The sequence below is a fragment of the Xiphophorus couchianus genome, chromosome 20 (assembly GCF_001444195.1).
Source record: "Xiphophorus couchianus chromosome 20, X_couchianus-1.0, whole genome shotgun sequence".
Lineage (NCBI taxonomy): Eukaryota > Metazoa > Chordata > Actinopteri > Cyprinodontiformes > Poeciliidae > Xiphophorus > Xiphophorus couchianus.
The window spans coordinates 12,873,961-12,897,968 of record NC_040247.1 but is presented as its reverse complement, the minus strand read 5'-3'; the positions used below and the strand labels follow the sequence as shown (position 1 = coordinate 12,897,968).

General features: G+C 39.2%; 1 protein-coding gene and 1 long non-coding RNA gene across 2 annotated transcripts in view; one reads left to right on the top strand and one right to left on the bottom strand.

The window, feature by feature from the left end:
• Nucleotides 1–24,008, bottom strand: part of foxj3 (forkhead box J3) — a 108,531-nt gene that overhangs the window by 20,399 nt on the left and 64,124 nt on the right. Inside the window, exons 3-5 of the mRNA XM_028002840.1 lie at nucleotides 15,712–15,786; nucleotides 9,954–10,037; nucleotides 7,209–7,310 (exon numbers count right to left, since the gene is read on the bottom strand). Coding sequence (XP_027858641.1) covers nucleotides 7,209–7,310; nucleotides 9,954–10,037; nucleotides 15,712–15,786 — 261 coding nt within the window. The remainder of the gene's footprint in view (nucleotides 1–7,208; nucleotides 7,311–9,953; nucleotides 10,038–15,711; nucleotides 15,787–24,008) is intronic.
• Nucleotides 13,090–13,937, top strand: LOC114135504 (uncharacterized). The gene is made up of 3 exons (XR_003593603.1): nucleotides 13,090–13,147; nucleotides 13,217–13,288; nucleotides 13,612–13,937. It is a non-coding gene; the product is annotated as an uncharacterized LOC114135504 (long non-coding RNA).

The following is a 24,008-nucleotide window of genomic DNA, read 5'->3' as shown; positions in this document are numbered from 1 at the left end:
GACGCCTAATAAAGTGCTCATCAGACTCTGAGGACAACAGTAAGCACAATCCAGATAATGAATGTGATAAATCCCAGAGAGGTTAGCCTGTGTGCTGAGGTTTGTTTTGCCAGAAAGGAATGGCAGTAATGCACTGATGGCTGCTGCAGTGGAGGAGAAGAGCCTGGTATTTTAAGACTGGTGTGTGTCTGCGTGAGCCTGTCTGTGTGTGCTGATCCATGACTGAGTGCAGCATGGTGGCTTCTGCTCATCACTGCGATCGGAACAGAGCGGGCTCTGTGCTGAGCACAATGAGACAGCAGCAGCAGAGTCTTCAGGCAGACCTGGCCCTGCCAACATCCTGCCTCCCAGCAGCAGCAGCGGCGGTGGACTGAAGCCTCTAGTGTTTCTGCAGAGACGCAGCGAGCTGCCACACAGCCTCCACAGGAGCTGGGGAAACCAGGGCAGCCCTGACTTCTTCCTCTGCTCAGACTGATGTTTGGCCCGCTGACAAACATGTTGGTTCACTTCCAGGACGCAGAGTTAGAGCCCAGATACATTAAGCCATTAGAATGGAGCTTGGCTCCTGCACTGGTACCAGGGTTCCCACACTGTGTTTGTGTGTCAATATGTCCAAATTCAACATTACAGCTCTGGACATTCTTTTAGGATAGCAAGACAGGTGAAAGGACGTAACTATGTAAGTAAAAATACAAAAATAGGTGGAGGTAAAAAGTATGCAAGTAAAAGTAAATATGTGTAGGCGTGTGCATGTAAAAGTATGCTAGTGTAAGTAAGTAACTAAGTGTACAAAAGTCTAAGTACAAGTTTAAGTAAAAGTAATTAAATGTAAATGTGAATAAGTAGGTGCAAGTATGTGTACATGAGTGTACGTAAAAGTACTTCTTTAAGTAAATGTATGTAGGTGTGAGTAAAAGTATGCAAGTGTGAGTGTAATTATGAGTACGCAAATATGTGTACGTACATGCAAGTATGTAAAAGTATGTATGTGTAAGAGTATATAAAGGTTAGTGTAAGTAAAAGTACACAATGGTAAATAAGTATGTATAAGAATGTGTATCTAAAAGTATGTAAGTTTAATTGAGGGTATATAAATATAAGTAGGTGTATGCAAGTAAGTGCATGTACGTACTTACTTGCATGTACAAAAAACAGAGTGTAAGTATGTAAGTGTAACTATGTGTAAGTAAGCATGTGGATGAATGGATGGATGGATGGATGGATGGATGGATGGATGGATGGATGGATGGATGGATGGATGGATGGATGGATGGATGAACAGATACACAGATGGGGAACTTTTAGAAAATGGAAAAAGAAATAATCTATAAACGGAAAAATTTTCCAAACTAGGTTTTTTATCCCTCATTATCCAGACTATGTGAGGTTGGGGGTCTAATTTGATACTTTTGCATTCTTTTTCTGACTGCATAGAAACTCTGTGGTACAAAGAGTTTGTTAGCAGTGCTTGTTAGCGTGAAGAAAAAACTGAATGAGCAGCTGAGGATATAGACTCGAGCACATCTACGTAATCAGCTCGACAATGCTAATCAAAAACACAGTGCCACAGAAACATAAATGTTGTTTAATGAAGTCATAAAACAGGCTTTTATGTCTCAAGTTTCTCACCACAACCTATTTTTATTCTACTCAACCATAAAGTGTGTGATGATTTGAAAAACCTCGCTGCTCTGTGGTTTAGTCAAGCCCCTGAGTCCCCTGAGTGAGGACACCCACTTAAAGCATGCATCAACAGCCTAACAGAGTCGCAGCTTACCCACAAAATGTACGAGCTTGCACTTACATACGGCAAAAACACTTAAATACAATTAAGTGTGCACACACAGGTAGAAGAGCGTACATAAACACACGCAGACAGGTTCATGCAGGCAGGAGCAGCGCCGCAGTAAATGCTGTGCATGGTTATTAGGCTACTGAGTCAGAGATCTATTCTTAGCAGTGAATTAAATAAAAAGCCAGAGGTGTCTTTTACATGGAGGGGGGCTAATCTACAGCATGAGACATGGATTATGGAATCAAAGCAAGATTGGCCCAGGTGTCTCCAACAACACCAGAGCACAATCCCTGCATGCAGGATTGAACAGAGGAAAAGAGAGACGACAGACACGTGACAGAAAAGAAGAGGAGTGTCCATCTGTAAATAAGCCTAATTACAACAATCCCTTCCTCTGCTCAGTCACCACACTTCAGTGGCGAAATTTCAACACATTCACAGCACAGTCTTGGGTTCCCACAGAAGAGAGCTCTCCATGAGAAGAGGACAAAAGGAAGAAATTTAGCATGTAGCGTCCTACAGACGACAGAAAGAGAGCAGAGGATCCTGCTGGTTCAGTAGTCGCCCTGCAGGCCTCTCCCATTGGCCTGTCGGGGAAGGCGGGAAGGAGGGAAAGAGGGAGAGAGACTGGAATAGAAAGACAAGAGAGAAAAACAGAGAGAGGGAATTCCTGTGGCTTGGCACGGCGTACCGAAAGAGGCGTGGCCTGTCGTGTGTTTACAGTGTAAAGCAGTTAGAAACAAGCCCTCTCCTAGGAGTTTGGGCCTCAGATCTGTGGCTCATTCTGTCTTCTGCTCTACAAAAACACAATCAAACAAACAGAAGGAAAACAAAGAAAAACCTGTTGCTCATCAACAGCACAAGTGTCGGGTTATTTTATAATCTTCTTGCTCATCTACGCCATTTCACTTTTTTTTCTTTTTTTTTGCACTTGGCGGCAGAGTCTGTGCTTCACTGTCAACACTTAACATCAGGGCTCCATTATGTGGTCAATGTTGGTGTTGTGGACTCAGAAAAAGTGTCATCTTCCCTTACAGCTCTGTTCTGTTGTAAACACTAGCTTCAATGTGGCTTTATGAGATAGATAAAAAAAATTAAAAAAAGTAGAGCATATTTCCAAAACGGAGACAAAATGGCTGGTTTGAAATGAAAAATGCCTTCAATCTCTCTTGTCAATGCAATCAAAGCTTTAAATTTGCTGAGACATGTCTGCACCACGTTCACAAATCAAGACTTTTTAAGCAAATGTTCTTGCGAAACAGATCAGTCAGCTTGGATGGGGAGTGTCTGACAATCAATTTTCAAATCTTGCCATAGATTATCTATCGGAGATAAGTCTGGGTGATGCTAACATATTAGTCTGCTTTGACCTAAAATATTTGACTGTAAATCGAGAGACTTTTCAATACCACAGCAAAACAAGTCCTTAAAACTTTAATAAAAATAAAAAACTTTTCCACTGGCCTTTGAAGGACACAGTTTAATAATGTACAGTACAGACCAAAAGTTTGGACACACCTTTTAATTCAATGAGTTTCCTTTATTTTCATGACTATTGACATTGTAGATTCACACTGAAGGCATCAAAACTATGAATAACATGTGGAAATATGCACTAAACAAAAAAGTGTAAAACAACTGAAAATACCCCTTATATTCTAGTTTCTTCAAAGTAGCAACCTTTTGCTGTGATTACTGCTTTGCACACACTCTGCATTTTCTTGATGAGCTTCAAGAGGTCGTCACCTGAAATGGTTTTCACTTCATAGGTGTGCCCTGTCAGGTTAATAAGTGGGATTTCTTGCCTTATAAATAGTCATGAAAATAAAGAAAACCCATTGAATTAGAAGGTGTGTCCAAACTTTTGGTCTGTACTGTATTTCATTTGAACTCAGAAGTTGAAATTTCCAAGACAGAATTATCAACAAAGTCCCTAAAAATCATAATTCTATTTGAATAAAGTTATAAATATCTCACCAATCCAGACCTCAAAATCTTACATGGTCATCTTGTGTACAAAATTAGCCGATGTAAACAGCGACAGTTTATTTGCATTTCTGATTATTTTTGTCATTAATCTGCAGCACACTGTTGTACACAATGCAGCTACAATTTAGTGAGAAATTTATTACCATCAGATTGCAATGGTAATTGTTAGCAAAGTCACTCAGCGTATCACTTAGCAAATAACTCTTTTTTAAAACTTAGAATTGGAACATGGTTATATTAAAGTTCTTTTGGAGGTAAAATAAAACAGAACAAATATCACATCTATGTTCCAAATATCACTAAAAGCAACTTGTATCACATTCTCAGTGCTACATTAGAGAAGTGTGCCGTTCATGATGGCAACATGTTGGAGTAGCTCTGCTATGCTGGTTCTGATTTGTTTTGTGTAAACTTCTGTTGATGTTTCTGGGTGAAACATTGATTTTTGGACAATTATTCCAGGATTTTTGCTCTCACTTTTTTATATTTTTGGAAAGTTATGATGCACATCAAATTCAACCAATGTCTTCCAACTATCAGATAGGGCGAAGATTATATTCCCGACTGCAACATCGCTCAGTTTGGGTTTCCAAAAGCAAATGAGGTTGGTTAGCTGTAATTGCCAACAACTGATGATGTCGTCCATGTTACTGTGAAATATCGTTTCTGCTGCCAGGATTTTGACCCACATTGTAAGATAGTCAGGAGACTTGTTAAACAACAATCTAAAGATTTGTGGCGACACCAACTGCTACTGGAAGTCTTTCCTTCCCATAGCATCACCATCCACAATGACTCTTTGAAGATGACATTTTATAAAAGTTTCTTTCAATTGAATTGGTCTACCTGACCATCTAAATACATTCGTAAAGAGTGTCAAATTCATTTGGTTGGGGTTTTAATGAAGTGAAATAATGTGAATGAATGTGAATAATTTCACAAAGCGCCCAATATCTGAGTTTGAGAACATTTCTGTTACAGAGACGTAAAAAAAAAAAAAAAATCCAGTTTAGTTCAAAGACACAGCCTGCAGCAAATAGTCTGACATTTGTCAAAACCAGCTAAAGAACTATAACATACGGTAATCTATTGTACATGTACACACTTGCTACAACACGGCAGACATATGCTCAGCCTTCATAAGTCCCTGACACACAACACCAACTCATATTTCCTATGAGCGCCGCGCTAATGTTAAATCTTTTTTTTTATTATTTGTAGTGCTTGTAGCAAATGAATAAGCGACTCTTGTAGGCTTTTTAAAAGTGCTCCTGAGAGCTGCCCCCACTGGGCCCAGAGGATGAGAGCTTAAGGTTAAAAAGCCTATTTAAATTTCAGAGAGAGACACATACTCACGGCTAACAGCTAGCAGTCCCTGTAGCTTTGCTCTGTGATGTATAAGTGCTTCTAAGCTTTTACAGATGTAAAGAAAAAACGGAGCAGGCAGTTGTCAGCGGGGGTGGAGGGGGTCACCTGTAGTTGGTCACAAAATGCCAAATAACTCTGAGCGAAGCCTGAGCTTCGTAAAGAGTGTCAAACTCATCATTTTGGGCCGAATCAAGATCATGGATGTCCTCTAGGGTTTGTGGTGCCAGATGCATTGATAAAACCATTAAACTGTTAAAATACCAATACATAGCTGTATCTGCATGCAATAAGTATTTCTTAAAATCAAATCATGTCAAACATCTTTCCCATTGATTAGTCACTCTAGGATTTCATGATTATTTTTGTGATTTTTTTGCAATAAAAATCACAGATTTTGTGATGCTAATTTATAAATATTTGCGCTAATGTGTGACTTTAAGTGCGACTTTTAGTTACTCTCCACATTGATCACGGACTATAACGTGACATCAAGTAAGGCTGAGTAAGGCTTAGTAGAATCAAGAAGTACCGCCACCTGCAGGTGGGAGAAAGCATCACATAGACCTGATGTTTTTGACCATTTTTGAAGAAAGTTTGCAAAAAAAAAGTACAGTTAATCAATAATATATATCACAATAGACGAGTGTCTATATCAATAGATGATCTCATATAATATTCATGAACTCTGGGAGATGTAGGAAAACAAAAAGCTTTAGCTACTCAACCTCTCACAGAGAGCTAAGCAGGTTTGGTGGAATCAATTGATTCATTTTTGGTTACCTAGCAACACACTCACCCTTTGGTTACCTAGCAACAACCTGCTGAGTACCTTGCGCAGCAGCAGTTTAATGTTCCCCACCGTGCCTTATAACTGCTTAAAGATAAAATACAACGGCGTTGAACAAAACAGAAAAAGGTCACGCCACCAGTTTGGCAATATTTCAGGTATTTAAAACAAAAACTAATTAATAATTATTGACAGTCAATTATTGATATTGACTGATATGAAACTTTTATATGGTGATAAATCTTTCAGCCATATAGTCCAGCTTTAAGTCACAATTATGTATTAGTAGGCCAGTCACAATAAATTTTGTTCAACAATAAATTGTCCCAGAAGTTATCGAGATAAACGATAATATTGTTGCTTTGAGATCATTTTCAAGTAATATAATTTTGATGTCATAACAATGCAAGAACGCATTCTCAAAAATCTACTAACTTTAAATTTTAGAGAACATTTAACACTGGAACTCAAAGACATTTTAAATATCAAAAACAAACAAAAGCACAGAATTAAATAAGATGAATTATGAAGTCCTTCAAAATAGCGCTAGTTGAAAGACTTATCCAGTTTTTACAGGAAAGAAAAAAAAGAGAAATCATGCAAATGGAAATTATTTAGTTTGTTTCCATTTATCACGTGATTAATTGTTTTGTTGCTTATTGCGACAACCCTAAATAAAGTGCGGGGATGTGTTGATTTTATGTGAATTTCCACAATCAAGGAATCTCAAAAAACTGAACGGACTAATTGATGTAATTTGGGAGTAAATGGATAAAAACTGCTTTGATTTGACTGACAAGATCATATTTAAGACACAACTCTCATCTTGAAGCTTCTAGTCATGTGTCCCTCTATTTAGAGGGCCACACAAAAAACTATGGCGGGCTGGATTTGGCCCCCGAGCCTCGAGTTTCACACATGATACAGAGCATGAGAAGTGCTCTGTTTCAAGTGGATAAGAATGTATAATGTCTCAGTATCAGTGTGAGCATTGGATTTCTATGCAGAACATTACAGGAGTCTGGTTGTTGTGCAGGAAAGAAGTAGAACAGGGGCAGCTAGTTGTGTATTTTGGTGTGGGTTGCAGAGGAGAGAAGCTTTAGGCACATGAGCAGATGCTTGTGAGTGCCAGCATCTCCCCTCCACGAGAGTGTGCCTCTCTCTGTGGGGAATAGTGCTGTAGGTGGTTGGAGAAGTGGGCGGGGTCAGGGTGCAGCCGTGGAGCCAGGTGTGTGTTGGAGCTGGAGGCTGGATGGCTTGCTGTAGTACCTTGTTAGTCACAGTGTTGATTGCCAGCGTTGGAGAGGCACTTCCAGAGATCATACAGTCCATCCCCAAAGACTCTGAATCCAGGCTGTATGGTGTGGAAGCCTGTGGAGGTGGGGAGGAGAGAGGGGGTTGTAGAGGCAGAACAATAATAAAAAAAATTATAATAATAATCCAATTATTACAAACACAGGATCTCACCACAGAGGGATGAATAGAGCAGCCTATATTAAAGGTATAAACACATAAACTAACACCAGATGCATCTGGAAGATACCAAATATAAAACCAGAAAGGAGCAACACCTTTATTTAGGTCATCTTTGAAGTGAGATTTTTTTAAAAAGATCCCCCCTTCCTCTCACTCCCAATCAGACATACAGTGTTGCACATACATGCCCTCTTCTTGCCGTATATGCAATGTTGCCAGAGATAACTCTGCTATGCCCGTCTCCCAAAACTGCTTACTGTAAGAGGATTGGCTGCCAACAATACCACTTTTTTAAATTCACGATAAACATAAATGAGATTTCAAAAAAGAGAAAAACTCAATTTCAATGTCTGTGACTCTTAATGGAAAGCCTTTTGGGCAGACTGTGCCTCGGTGGGGGAGGGGTTTAAACACAGAGCGTTTGTATTACAGAAAAACATTCTCTTCACTTTGTGCGCTCTTCTGTGTCGCACTCAAATGAGCAGGACTGCAACAGGAGAGCTTTGCTGAAAACTGATGGTAAAGCTGTATTTTGCATCATGTCTATATGAACATAACAGACAAATGTGTGATTTATGCATACTAGAGTCCTTAATCAGCTTAATCAATTGCTTTAACACACCGTGTGTGTTCAGCAATGCTCCAGAGTCAGGCTAATGCAAAGAGTGTATTTAATAACCTGCAGATATATGTACAGGTATAAAAAAAACTCCTGCATAATTACTTATGGTATGGATGCCAATAATTCTACTGATGTATTTGAGCTGTGGCCTTTTCCAGAGCTGAATCATTATAAACTAAACAACTGCAGTGGTTTTGATTAATAAAAACTAGATGCACAATACACCTAAAGATTCAGATGTTTACATACAACCTCACCAAAATTTGGATAAAATGTCCTTGAACAAGCTGAAGAAAAAGCAAACACTTTTGCAATCAACAAATTCTAACATATTTGTAGATGGTTATTTGACAGCTGCTAAGCTTAATTAAAGCTGAGCTGAAGTCAGTAAAAAAAATGGTGGAAAGATTGTTATGAGCAAAATACTAATAGTTGAAATAGTTAATTATGGTACATTTTATGCATTTATCAGCTTTCTGTATAATCCGTAATTAATTTTTTAACACTATATACGTTTAATCTGTCATCTGTTATATATTTGAATCAGTTTTTCTTCGTGTGGGTATTAAAGATGAACCACAGGAAGAGTAGCTGTATGTAAAGTCCTAGAAAAGTGAAATTAGGATCCTCCCATAACATTAATATAGCCTGTTTTTATTTTTTTAAACCATATTTATCACATCTTTGGGGTTATTGTCCCGTTAGAACTAAGACTAGGCAAAAAGGCATACAAATAAAACCTCAGAATTTTTCCATATTTGATTTTAATTTCAGATTTTAATTGATTTCTTGTATTTTTTCCTAAAAAAAAATAAATTACAGACAAATATTTTCAAAAAGTGGCTTTTTTCCCCCATTATCTTTGTGAATTGTCATTTTTGTTTAATCATAAAAATCTAGTAATAATATTAGCAGAATAATGACATAATTTTACCAGAAGAACATCTTAATATTTCGAGAAAAAAGTCATTTTAATTGGAAAGAATCTTGGATAAATAATTGATTTTTCATGTTGGAGTTCTCATAAAATCACTTCTTCGTTCTCCTGATATTGCAACTTTATTCTGGTAACATTAAGACTTTATTCTAGTATTACTTTATATGACTTTCTTCTCATAAAAATAAAAATTTTAAAATAGCCGGCCCTTATAAATTGTTGCATAGTTGACCTGAGTTCAAAGTTCACATAAATAGAAGCTGTAAAATAGCTTGTCAAACAAGACAATAATGTCAGAATAATGGATATGCTGACATTATTCTGAACTATGGAAAAACAAGGGGTGTATTGGTGAAAAAAATCTTTCCCCAAAATTTGATCAATTGACAAAATCGATTTACCGCCCAGTCCTAGTTAAAACAGATAATTGCTGCCAAGCATCAACAATCTGACCCAAACTGAAACTTATTTGAAACAAATTTGGGAAACCAAAGTCTAGACTAGAAAAAAGTCTAGACCTGATTTTATTTTCAGGATCCCAGAGTCCCTGGACTCCAGCAGTTGTTGGGTACATCCTGGACAGGTTGTACCCAATCAACCTACCAGTCATGTTTTTGGACGAAGCACCTGGAGAAAACCCATGCATGGACAATCCATAAACCACTAAGTCTTTCACAAGCTGGAACTTCTTGGAAAACCAGTACAAATGTCCCCAGTCAAGTGAGTTTAATGTCACAATTGAATGGACTCAGAAATAAGGCCTTGATCAAAACCTAATGAATATGTAGAATTTTGACCTGGTTTGGATTCTGAAGAAAATTTAAACTTTTGATTGAAATTGTAAACGGTAAAAAGGAGAAAAGAAAAGTCAAATGAGGTCAGATATACACACCAATAATAACTGAACCAAGCTGATCTCAACACTTGAGTTAAGGACGGATGCAGAAAGGAGTTTTCTTTTTGATTTGAAGCGACTCACCCGCTCTCCAGACCGTGGCCTCTTCTTTGGCCGAGTCGGCAAAGCGTCCTCCTTTGGGTTGGTGTCAATAGCCCAGTAGGAGCCCTGCAGACAAACAACAGATCTGTGAGCCAATACCAAGGATTGTTTTCATAACTTTATTACAGTGGTCTATAAACAATTTGTGTAAGGCCAGACAGGAAACCAAGAAAAGGAAAAAGGAAGTCAGGAAGTTTCCCTTCTGCCTTCACAGTCTGCCCTATCAGTCGAAATCTTTATTGGAGCTGATAGCCGAGTGGTTAAAGGTTGCGCCGAGTGTAGGAGGTCTTTGTTAGGAAGAAAGGCTGGGCTTTCTCTCCTCGGTGAGAGGTGGCGGAGGGCAGCTGGTGGTGGTAAAATGTTAAGCCTTTCCTGCAGCTGTGCTTCCTCGGCCTCAGGTACTGAACCCAGAGCGAGTGCTGCTGCCAAGGATGAAGAAAATAGGCTTGCCTCGCTGCTCCCTTCAAGGTCTGAGCAAGGCTAATGGAGAAGAGGGAACTCCACCACCAAGCTGCATTATTTACCTTTCCATTTGGCCTCAATTAATTTATTTTTCAATAGCATTCCACTTGGAAGGCAACAGGAATAACGCTCAGCTTTATAAAGAGCAAGATTCCTACCCTAAGGCTGTATAGGTTGTGAATTTGTTTTCAATATTTTACACAATTCCTGATAAGATATCAACTGTCGAGATCAAATAAGATCAGCACCTGGGAAATCACTTCCTTAGCAGAGAGAATAATTGATATTTCCATAGGAGATTCTCAGAACAACAGGCTGGACCCCAGAACTCCAGAAAACACACCGCTTTGCTCTGGTTACACCAGCCAGTGTGTTATTTCCACAGCTCTCACACACCGAGGCTGGATCTGGTGGGTTTAAATTCTAACTTTAAGAATGTGTGCAGCTTTGAGGTCAATTAACATTGTCCTCAGAGGATAAATAATTCACACTATAAATAAGCAAAAGCATGGATACTCCTATATAGATATAGGCCATGGTTGAATAAAGCACACGCTCTGATGAGAGGTTCATCTAGAGACAAAAAAAGTTATGACAAAATCTCTACATTTGATCTTCTCTCATACTGCAGTGGTTAAAAACGGACCGAATGCTTCTTAGTTTCTTGTCGCACAGACAAAGCCCGGCTTGGTTGCTGTTTCTTTTAATTGAGAGAGGGAGAGGAATAAGTTAACCCTCATGGGATGGGAGTTTCTGCATTTCCCTTCGCTCAACCCAAGAGAGTTTGCAGGAAAAAAAAAGAATAATATATAAAGACTCATTAAATTATTCACAAATACAGCAGTATACTGTAGCAATGCCAAGTCAAGTGTGTCGAAGTCTGGGGAAAAAACAGAGCAAAGCCGCAGCGTTCTCTGTGGTCAGAAGACGAAGGAGGTAAAGTTTGTTTTGTTTGTTCAATGAAAACAGATCCCAACAGCAGATCTTCTCTTCCTCCAAATGACACAGCTCATTTTCATGCCTCAGCATAAATTACATCACCTGCTTCCTCTTTTTAATGTAAATTTCAGAGTGACAAACAAACAAGAATGAAGCCGTAGCTCAATTAAAATGAGGATTGTTACAGGTAGACTTCACATTGCGTTTCTTACCTCTGCATGTGCACAGTACTAACCGTCATCTCTTACACCATCTCACTGACAGGGAGCGACATGACTCTCCTATCTCGTGCAACCAGCAGTCCTCATATTCCTGCCACATTACAATATTGATGCAACATATCAAGACCGGCTAGCAGCTCTTTGAAGTTGTCTTCAGGGGGGAAAGGCAGTGAGGAAAATTCCAAATTAAACATTAAGGATGCGAACATGTTGGCCATGCATTTGGAATGGGATCCATACTGCAATAGATTATTTTGTATTTAGTGGAGCAGCTCCCAGGAGTGTCAATATCAGAGAATTACAGCAAAACAAGAAATTAGCATTCAGTCCCCATCCTCTACACAGCCTGGTGTAGCTCTTCACGCGTGTGTGTTGGTGTGTGCATATAATTATTTGTGTTGCTGCCTGAGCATATGTAGTGTGTGTTCTGGCAGGACATAGATGATATCTGGGTTTGGCTGCAAATAGCTGGACCTATGCACACCGTCACTGTACAGGTCAATCTCAATAAATTAAAACACCATTTAATGGCTTATTTGAGTAATTTGGCTAAAAAAAATGTTATATATAGATTAATTACAAACAGCAATATATTTTAAGTTAATTAAAGTTGAAGATCATTATTTAAAGCTTAAAAATATCATGCTGAAAGACTGTTCACAGGGTGCTGTAATACAGCATATCAATGAAAAGATGAGTGGAAGGAGAAAGTGTCCAAAAGCAATTGAGATGTAATTGCAGCCTTAAGATTGTGAGTCATAACCCATTTGAGAAGCAGGTGTGTCTGCAGACATAGTAGGCGTTTTTCATGAGCCACACCTGGTTAGCTGAAATTAATATCTGTAATTGGACTTTATTTTGAAGAAACATTGCTAGATTCCTTCTCTGGTAACGGACTTACATTTAATTATCTAATTTCACAAGCTTAACGTCATAACTATTAGAAGACTTATTAAGCACTTAGATATGATAATGGCAGGTCCCGTCTCCTCCTGCCTCTCTTAACAGAACATCCAGTCACATTTCAAAATAAGATTAACAAAATCACAGTGATTTAATAACCAGTGGTCCGCAACCTAGTGCATGTAAACAACCGTTCATTTGCTCTGACATGAGCTCAAAGTGCGACACTACAGCTAGCTTACTAAAGGATCGTGTTTAAAAATAATAATGGATTAGTGGCTTAAGACTTGGTCACTGAAAAGAAAACCTAAAGATACTGGTGGAAAGTTTCTCAGGGTGAGTTTTAGAGCTTTTGTTTTTGAACGTTATTATGAAACGCAGCACGCCACAGGCCTCAAGATCTAGGTCTGCGCCCCACGCTGATGTAACCCAAGTGAAATGTTGAGTTCCATTTTTTTGGTTCGCTACTATTGCCCTCCAAAATCTCGCGGTAGTTGATTATATAACTGCAATACTCGCGAGATTTACTAAACAGCCAATCATTGTTGAGCGTCTGAGTCACATGTACCACCGTCAGCTCATTTGTTGGGTAGATTAGCTGGAGCAAAAAGCATGGAGGATTAGAACAAGTTTGGGAGAGCAGAGCTGCAGGTTGGTTAAGCGCAACATTCTGTTTTTCTTTAATCTTGTATGATGCTGATAAAATTGTGCTAACTTTAGGAGTCTCCGGTCGTAAGCTGAGGGATAAGAGAAACACAAAACCGCTTGTATGCCTTATGAACTGCGGAATTGGTGAGTCATTTTATGAAGACTTGGCGTTAGTTGATATCAATTTGGATGCTCTATTGCGACTCTGAACAAACAAATTGGAGAACAATGAGATGCCTTAAATATTAAAAGTATTTGCTTATCTAGATGATTTTTGCATTGTTTGTTGTTTGTATGGAGCATATTTATTGACTTTTTATGAATAAGATTTATCTAGAAAATTTGTACTTGGAAATGCATTGATTAGGATTATTCATAGTGCAATGAGTGCCGATTATATTTTTTGTGTGCACACTGGAATGTTTGATTATATATATATTTGAGACTGGTCCTGCTTTATTGTACAGGCCAGGTTCGATGGCGAGCTGAAGAATCAGGTCCAAGAGCCTAAAGGATTTCACCTGTGGTGTTAAGATTTGGTTTCCCCACCAGGCTGGTGGGAGGCTTCCTGCAGCCCATGAACAAAATTGTTTCCACTCTGACTTTTGTCAGCATATGAACTGTAACAGGCGCTCTAAACTCACCTGACCCTGTTGAACCGCCTCAGTTCAGTTTTCAGGAGTTTTATGAACTGAATGGTGTGGCTTGTTACTGGAACTGTGGAACTGATTTGGTTTTTTTTTATTTGTTAATTTAATTTGTTTTCTTTGTGTATTATTTCCTTTTATTTTAATATGGCCATTTAAATGTTTTTTTCCTTTCTTATTGTAATGTAAATAATTAATCACTGTGAATACAAGGCACTCACATCTGCAACTTCTAGTCTGTCTACTCCTTCCTGAGCCGTATCTAGACTTCTAAGAACTAGCCCATTGACTTTGTTGGTCATGATCTATTTTTAATTATCTAGAAATATAGTAAACTGGTTACACAGATATGCTACACTGACTAACTGCATCTGAACAGCTAAAATAAAATTATTTACAATGGGCTATCTACTGACTGAAAGAAAGTGTTTATTTTTGCCAAAGCAACTCAAGTCTATTTTTCTTTTATTATGCTTCTAGATTACAAACAGCCCAAAATGGTATTAGCGCACACAACTCTTGTACTAAAGAACTTTTTTGATTTCCATGCGTTTTCCATCATTGGAAAGCTTACAATTTCATAATCTGTAAATACCTCAAAACACCCTAAGTTGTTCATGGTTTTATTCAAAACAGACCCACCCTTCACATTACGATGAACAAAGACAATGAGTTAAGAGACGAATATTTTCATTTCAGGTTCTATAGATTGTGTGTTATTGTGGGGGCAATTTCAAATTTCAAATGTGAATGCTTGCCAAGTGGTCCCAAACCTGAAAAAGTTTGAGAAACACTGCTTCATAGTGATCCTGATTTCATTTTCCAGCAGGATTTGGTACCTGCCCACATTGCCAAAAGCACCAAACCCATTTTGACCATTTGGTATGATACCTATGGTATCGCTGTGCAGCTTTGACCAAACGCTGGTCTGACTTAAACCCCATAGAGAAACTATGGTGTAAACATGAGATAACAGAGTCAACAATGCTAACAAGATGAAGATCAGTGTTAAACCAGCCTTGGCTTTTTTAGCACCTCAGCAGCCATGCCTCGCTGCACTGATGCAATAATTCATGTGAAAGGAGTCACAAACATGCTGCATAATACAGAGACATACTTTTCCGTCCGTTTCTTATTTATTTACATATATGTATATATAAAACCTTTTTTGATTAGTCTGATGCAAAATATCACCAAAACAAAAATAAACACTTGAAATATTCATATTCCTCTCTGTGTGTAATGAATTTATTACATATCTGAGTTTATCTTAAAGACGTTCTAGGTTACCGAGTTGCCCCTGTGAGTCAGGGTCTTTAAACCCCCTCGCAGGCCATCAGGGGATCTTTCTCATCAGGCTGATGTCGCTTGAGATTGGGAAGTAGATCGAGTTAAAATAGCAACAGTAGGTGGTCCTACTGAGATTTAAATGTCAAATTAACATTGACTATATATTTGTATAGAGGGAAACAGGAGGAGAGCTGAGCTGGAAACAAATGAGAGTAGATTTTTTTTTTTTAACACTTCAGGGACGATCATTTCTGGAATCGTTCTGCTCTTCTACACTTTTCTGTCCAAAACTTTTACTTCATATATCTACATCTACTGCCTGTGTTGGTTCAAAGATAATAATGAAATAAAGATCCATTTCATTCTACATTTAAAATGCATGTGTGTGAGGATGTTCATGAGAAAATGAGCATTCCTTCCGTTTTCACTCTGTCAGAGTCCTGGCAGTCATTCAAAGGTAACATTTTTCTACCAGGGAGAGCATGACACACACACCCCAAAAATGTTTCAGCCGTGTGTTCAGCCAACAGAGTCTGCTTATTTGAAATTTAACACATTTTCTCTTTTTTCCTCTCCTCACTTGCATGCAGTCTTAAACTGACCGTGATTAAAATAATGTGTCAGTCTTACCTTTCCAGGGTCATCTTTGGAGCGAGGCACTTTGAGAAAACATTTGTTTAGCGACAGATTGTGCCGTATTGAGTTCTGTGAGGGAAAACAAAGAGAGAGAAAGGTGGCGAAGTAAGTAAACGTATCAAAAATGCTGATCGTACAAAGTATTTTGTAACAAAGCAAAAACACTGGTGCCCATAGCAACAAGTTTACACACTTTTACATCTTTTTTCCCCCATTGATTTACAGTCAAACAAGAGCTTAAAGACTGTGAAACATAGATTTCATCTCATCCAATGAACTCCATTTGGGCTGCACATCATATCAAATTCCACGGGTTCCAGAAATAGGAGCAAGAAGGAATCCCACACTGGGTTGGCTGCTGATAGCTAGGCCTGATATTAATTAATGCTCTAGCAGCCTCCTGTGGGGCCTGGAAATAAATTATGCAGATCATTCTGAAAGTTAACTCATTACTGTGTTACGAGCTGGTCCACGCTGGTGGATTGGGAGATGCATCCAGTTGCCTGATATGAAAGGAGGGATGGTTTTCAGAAACCATGCAGGTTAGATTGCAAAATCTAGGTCCCCCAGCAACTGAAAGACCCCCCAGTCCGCCACCCCATGAACCAGTTGCAGCCAGACCACCGGAGGGCTCGACATTGCCAATGGATCTGCATCCACTCTGCTTTATGGATCGGCATTGACAGATGGTCACAATGAAATGCAAAGAATAAGCCGAGAGAGACGCTCTGTGAGAGACAAGAAACTCCACATTTTTCATGTTAGAGTTTCAGACCTTTACAGACTTAAATCAGCCAGGTTCTCAGTGCCAGGAAGGAATACAAATAAGAGTTTACTGCCGGTATTTAGGTCAGGCTTTAACTATATAACCTTTAGAATCATTCATCCTGTAAGGATGAATGATTTATTGGAACATAGATGGAAAGATGAGTGGAAGGAACAAACACAGTAACGTATCGTTGGATGGATGTCGAAATGAACCAATGACCAGCAGAATGGATCAATTGACGGACTTATAGAGTCAGACAGTGGGACAGGAAATGAAGTATTTACAATTTTCCATATTTAACACTTAGCCAGACATGAAAAGTCATGAAATTTAATGCTTTTCTGGTATGTGAAAGAACCCTGGATAGAGAGATAACTTCCCACTGATTCATCATAAAAGTTAACCACATCATCGGAGAGAGAAATGTTGTCAATCCCACTGGCTAAACCTCTGAATGACCACAATTCAGTCAATCCTGCTCTATAATACAAAATTACGGCTTGGTGAAATATTCAAAGGAGCGACATTATGTATTTTCCATATAATGCCATTTTATAGGCCAACCAAGTAACTATGTTACCTTCAGCTGTTATGAAAATAATGTACATGTCAAATTTGATTTCACATCAAATTACATGTCTGACGTCTTGAAATTGGAGCTCTGTCTCTTTAAGAACCTCCTACCTTCACTAACACTCCCACTTCAGTAAGCCAAGACAAAAACCATGCCATCCATTGATACAGTTTGCAATCATTCTTAGGAGTGTTGTAGATCCTACGATAAGCTCAGAAGCTTATATCATCCAGCTGCTGCCGCTAGTCTGCAGGAGCAGAGTGCTCCGTGAGTTGGCAGCTCGGCTGGAGACTGCAGCTGAGAGGAGGAGCTTTGTGTAAATAGGCGAAATAGGCACCTCCAAATGATTGCCAGAGGTGATTCAAGGATTTCTGAAACATTCAAGAAAGAATCAATCAACACTCCAGGTATGTTTTTGATGAGGGATTAACGTTAAAGCATGATGAAAAGCTCAAAAAAGTTGACTTTTCATAATACCACCCTCTTAAACAATTCTGAGAATCAAAACAGATATAAATCACCTTTAGTATGAGACAGACTTTAAAGCATGAAAGGGCAACCCTCCTCACCTCCAAGCTACACTGATTCAGTGATCATTATTCCTTTAGTAAATCAGCTCATCCAAGGCTCTAGCTTTTGTGACTGAAATATTGAATTTCTCCCAAACAGAAAAAGGCCTTTATGCCGCCATGGGCTAAAACTGAGATTTCAGATTGCATATTGACACTTAGATTTTAGTATTCTCTAAAAGGTCATTTCACTTAAAGAAAAAGATAACTACTCTCTTGTACAGAAACAGAGTAAACAGTTCCAGGTGATAACTGTACTGCTGCTTTTATTTTATTTCATTTCATTTTGGACAGCAGAGCTACTAAAGTAAAAAGAAATATATCTGGAGTGGTTTGTTACATTGTATGCAGTAAAATTCATAGCAATGTGATCTTCCAACACTGACAATAAATTGAGTTTCAATATTACAATGATTTTATTTAAGCAACAAGCCCCATCGTCCTTTACGTCCACATTGAGCAGCAGATTTAAGTGAGTTTGAACATGGCTTGGTTGATTGTATTCAGAACCTTTCAATCTACTGTGATTTTCACACATGAGCATCTCTTGGTGGTCCAAAACAAAGTAAATATCCAAGGAGCAGAAGTTGTATGTATGAAAGTGTCTTGTTGATGCAGACTGGTTTGAAATGACAGAGGCAAATGTTGCACCATCAGGCAGATGGGATACAGCTAAAGGACCAAAACAAAAGCCACTCCTGTTAGCTGTAACTGCAGAGTCCAATTAAAACAGGCTGATCAAAAATGGACAACAAGAGATTGCCTGGTCCAAAGACTGTTTATCTCAGCTGCAACATTGAGAAAGCAGGGTCAGAATTTGATTCTGGTATCGGGGATGTATTGGTTTGGTAGATATTCCCTATTAGCACATTTTGGGACCATTAGTTTCTGTTACGGGTGCAGTTTTCTGGTCGATTGCCAATTATCGATCTACCTGCCAATTGCAATTTTCGCCCATACCATTTTTTTTTGTCTGAAATGTTGCTAAATGTAGCAAGAAAGTCTCTGAGTTGTCAACAAGCAGAGTGACTATTGTTATCTGCAAATGTGCAGACATGACTTGGTGGGACGGTCCATCAGTAAAACCTCTCTAAAGGCAGAGCAGAAGAGGTCAGTGGCTGATATTTAGACCATTGCTGAGGTAGATATCATTGGTTAAGGTTGGCTTCACATGGATGTATCAGCAGATCACCAATCTCCCAAATTTAAGAAAACCACCGTTGATAAATCGGTGCACCCCTAGTTCCTGTTGAACATCAATATACCCTCACAACCTACCTGTTATCATTACTGACTATTTACATCCCTTTCATGACAGGTGTTCCCCACCCTTCAGGGGATAATGTCACAAAGCACAGACAGTTTCACAATGAGTTCACTCTCCTCCAATATCCTCCACGGTCAGCAGACCGTAGTTCCATAGAGCACTTTTGTAATGTGGTGGAGCGGGAGATTTGCATGGTGAATGTGCAGTAGACAAACCTGCAGCAAATGCATGACGCTACCGTGTGAATATGGATCAAAATCTGAGCAATGTTTCTGACAGCTTGCTGAATTCATACAATGAAGAATCAGGGAGTTCTGAGTACAAAAGACGGACCAACCCACTTCTGGTAAGGTGTACCTGTTGTGGAGCGTAAATGTTTATAATAAAACGTAAAATTTCAGAATGCTTTTATTGTTATTGTACTGAAGAACAACAAAATTAATTTAGGTACAGCCCATCCATAGAAGGCAAGAATCAGACAGAACAAGGAAGTTCTAGTTATTTTGGCATATTTTTAAACCAAAAGTTGTACTTTTCCAGCCTCATATTAAACAACTTTTGGCCCATTTTAAATGTTCATCTGAGTGAATGGGTGGACAGGTGGACAAACATCGAGAGATGGCTGACATTATAATCTATACATCTTAAACAAAAACAGAAAAGTGTAAGAATCCACTAGTTACAACAACTTACTTAAACTATCATGTTGACAATTGGACAGTTAAGTTTATTTTACATATTTTTTGTAATAAAAAAGTACCAAAATGATGCAGTAAAATTAAAGACATGAAAAATCCTTTCCTCACACCATGATAATGTTATGGAGACCTCATAGCATTACTATTTTCGCCACATTGCTCTCTGAGCTTCACATCGAGATAAGGAAGTGCTCTGGCTTGCACTGTGATCAGAACTCTGTGGTCTAAACGTAATTAAGCCACGGGCGCCTCACTTTTCCTACCAAGTGAGATTGTGCACAGCTGTGAAGCAGAAAAAAAAATCCAAGCCTGCAGAATCAGATCTCAAATGTCATGCAGACTTGACAAATAGATCCACTGAGACCCCAGTAACCTGAAGACTCCAGGGCAGCCGAGGTAAACGGTTAACCTTATTGTTGTGTGTTTGCTGACGCAGCCCACTTGAACCAACTCTGGCATCTCTGCAAAATACAGCATGAAGATAAATGTTTTGTTCTTCTGGTCGCATTTCCTCCCCTACTCCAACAATAGTAGAGCCTCAGCTTGGATGAACATAGCAAAATGCCTCATCATGCATAGTGGAGAGTGACAAACATAAGACGTTCTCTGCTTCGTTAGCCAATGCTACTTGGGATCCCTGAAATGTGTAGAACCAGAGAGGATCTGATGGGACGGTTTCTAAAACAAGCTTCACAGTTCCACAGAACCACAAGCACTCCACAGACATTTTCCTCCACAGTCTGCGTCTGAAAATGGGGGCCACCTAATGCCACGCAGATGGGAGGTGAAGAGAGGTGGCTCGTTCCATTAAGGAACGTCTGTTTGTTCTAAATCATTGATACAGTCAAGCGGGAGTGGCTTGGTGCAACATCAGAAGTTTATTTTTTAATGAACCATGCTTTCCTGCTCCACTATGCTCCTGCTGGCCCATAAGAGATGAAAAACTAAGGATATAGTAAGCAGGTCTGTGCAAAGTACAAAGTTCCTACACAACTTTTATATCCCTTCCGACCCCCAGCAAACTATTTCCCTAAAACCTCCAGAGTTCCAGGTCTATATTTTAAAACTTGATGAAAAATTTTCACTATGGAACTATAGCAGATCTTCCTATAGTATGCAGGCTTTAAATATGTAGCATATTTAAATGAAACGGCAAAGATGACAATAGAGAAGAAGGATAAAGAAAACTAGAAGTCCGCCTCTACACCTGCAGAAAGAAAAAAAACTAATTGGAAGGGCGTCTAAAAGTAGGTATAAGGAAAGAAAGACAGAAGACAGGAGTACGCTTGTCACAATAAGCAATTAATCAGTGGGGCGAATTTGTTTACACAGACATCACAATCCATTTTATTAATTGTTTTGGTTGTGATGTTTTATTTTCGATATTTAAAATATGTTCCAGTTCGAGTGTGAAGTGGATTTCACCAAATTAAAGTTCATCAGTGATTGAGAGGGCAAACTTGCATTTTTATGCAATTGTCAACACATTATTACTTGAAAATCGTTTATGACGATAATTACTGGGGCAATTTATCATTCAGTAAAATTAGTTATTGTAACAGACCTAGACAGGACACAATCAAGGGAGGACAGCAGGAAGAGCATGATGGACAAAGGGACATGAGCCAAGAAACAAAAAGAAGAACGGAACATTTAGACAATGGGAATAAAGTGTTGAAATTCACTTTTTTTTTTTTTTGACATTTTCCCCCCATACGTATCCAGACCTGAAAGATACTGCAATCACATTCCAGACTTGTGTAGGAACCCTGGAGACAGCAGGTTATCAGCAGATATGAAGCAGGTATGCAGATCTACGGCAGAAGGAAATTAAGTAGGAGGAAGAGGTCAGAAGGTGTTAGCAGACGTACACAGAGTGAGAGAGACAGAGCTCTCTGCAGGGGGTCTCGCCCAAGTGCAGCCTAGCATCTTACCTGCAACCCCCACAGAGTTCTCTACATCCAACCTCAAAGTGAGCCTTTGAGTGTGTGAGTGTGTGTATGTGGGATACTTCCTACACACCTTACAAGCCGCGTGCGCACACAGGAACGTGTCTCCGAACAAATGGCGGTGATTTAACTCACCAGGACAGTAGTGGAGGCGTAGGCAGCTCCGCCCTCACAGCCAGCACCCCCCCTCTTCCCGCTGAGAAGCGCCGCAGCTCGGCAGAAGGGCCGCCAGGGAAAAAGTAGGTCAGGCTGACCTCTGAGCTCGGCGTGTCAAACGTTCAGAGTGAAGCTGAAGGGACAGGCCGTGTCAGAGCCCTGCTCCTCACAGCTGGGGAGGAAGAGGCGCCCCGCGCACCAGGCCGGGAACCCAAGGGAGAGAACTCAGCAGGCTGCTTATACAGACGAGCGTATACACAAATATACCAGCCATGACGTATAGGCGACGAAGACCAGCAACTGAGGGAGAGGAAGGCCTCGCAGACTGGGCCGATGTGAATAAATCAATGCCACTCTATGTTTGAGATCTTGCCAGCTTCCCACCATCTATTTGTAACTTCATGCCTCCGGACAGAGCGTAAAGAAGAGAAGGCTTTATTCAATCAACGCTCGGTTATGCAGTTAGAAGTCGGAAATTTAACTGTCAGTCTGTAAATGCAAAATTACCCGAGGCAGTTCCGAGGCCATGCAAGAGTTTGAGATGATAAAAGTAAAAAAAAACCTCAAATGACAATGTCAGAGAACACAAGGGTGAAATATTTTACTTTACTACCAGAAAATCTAAAAATATAGAAATAATGGAATATAAATCAAAATGAGCACTTTTATCGCTTTTAGTTTTTAACAACTCTTCTGACACAAAAAGGCCTTTGAGTCTCACTCTCAAAATTATGCATGCATGTTATGGATGACGAAGTGCATGAAACAATTGTTTGAATTCAGGTGTTTAGCCCTTTTTGGGCTACGGTTTCCACTAAATACTTCTTGTATTAACTAGCATGGTGTGCCTTGCAGTAGCGTTTCACCCATGTGTTTGTTGCTCTGACATCCCAGTTTTGTTTTTGTCTCGATTTCTGCAGGTGTAGAGGCAGATTTCTAGTTTTCTTGTATTATCTTTATTCTTCTTGTCATTTCTGCCGTTTCCTAATAACATTTTGCCCCATCTTTCTTCCTTTCTTTTGCATCTCTGTGTTCAATGTATTTAAAATAATCCAAAACACTATAAACAGACTGCAAGATGCTAAAAGAGGTCTTGAAAAATCCCCAACAATTTAATCACTGGATCTTCAAGAAGTCTTACAACTGTGGATATAAAAGTGCATACCAGTACAATCAGAAAGATTGTACTGGTATGCACAATCATACAGAAGATGAGTTTAACTTCTGTAGAGTATGATGTGGAGGAAAGAAACCTTTACAGAAAAAAAAGAAATTTGACGGAAAGAACATGGAGAAAGACCAGAACTTCTGGAATCATGTTCTTTGGACAGATAAGTCTATATATTTGAAATAAAACAAATACTTAATTCCAGAAAAAGGCCCTCATACCAACTGGAAAGCATGGAGCTGAAACCATATCAGAGGTGCTTGAGCAGAAAGTGAAATAAATACTAAAGCTTGAACCCTGTGGTATGATAACAACTTAAAACACAACCATAAAAACACTCAGGACTGGCTGAGTGTTAAGTGCAAGTCCAAATCTTGATGTCATTGATATGATGTAGGGTGAAACAGGTTGTACATGTGAGAAACTGTTGAAATATCTCACAGCTGAAAGTGAGAAATGGGCAAAACTTTCCTAAGACCGTCAGAGACTGGCAGAAGGCTACAAGAAGCATCTCACTAAAACTCATTATTATAGATGGTAGCATTAGCTTTTAGAGAGCAGGGTGTCCTAGGTTTTTACAAAGTAAAAATAGCCGTTTAATCTATTTGGTGAGATTGTTTAAGGGCTATGAAATGTGTCTGTAATTGTAAAAGTAATGTCCATAACAAGAGCTGCTCAGACACGAGGCAAAAATAAAGAAAAAATACGCAGAACTGAATTAAAATTTTTGGAAATATAGTCATAAGAGTACATAAACTAATGTACATCATTAAGTTGCCACTGAAATAAAATAACATTTCTAAACATTAAAAAACAAATCCTTTTATCAATAAAGGCAAACTAGATGAAAGAAAGCACCACAGGGTTTTTGGAAGAGAAAAAACAGCGAAGTCATTTCACCAAATCTACGACCTTTTCTGAAGAACTGGTGCAGTGAGTGGAACCAAAGCAAGCACTTATGCAAGCTGTGCTGGTTGGAAAACAGGAGCCGAGTTTCTGACCTGACAGCAGGTCTGAATGGAACGGGGATTTGAAAGACTCGAGAGCTAGTACCGAAGAGGATGTGTTCAAAAGCAGCCTTTGAAGGAAGATCTTTGAGGTCAATGAAGGAGAGAGAGAGGGAAGTAAGATACAAACAGAG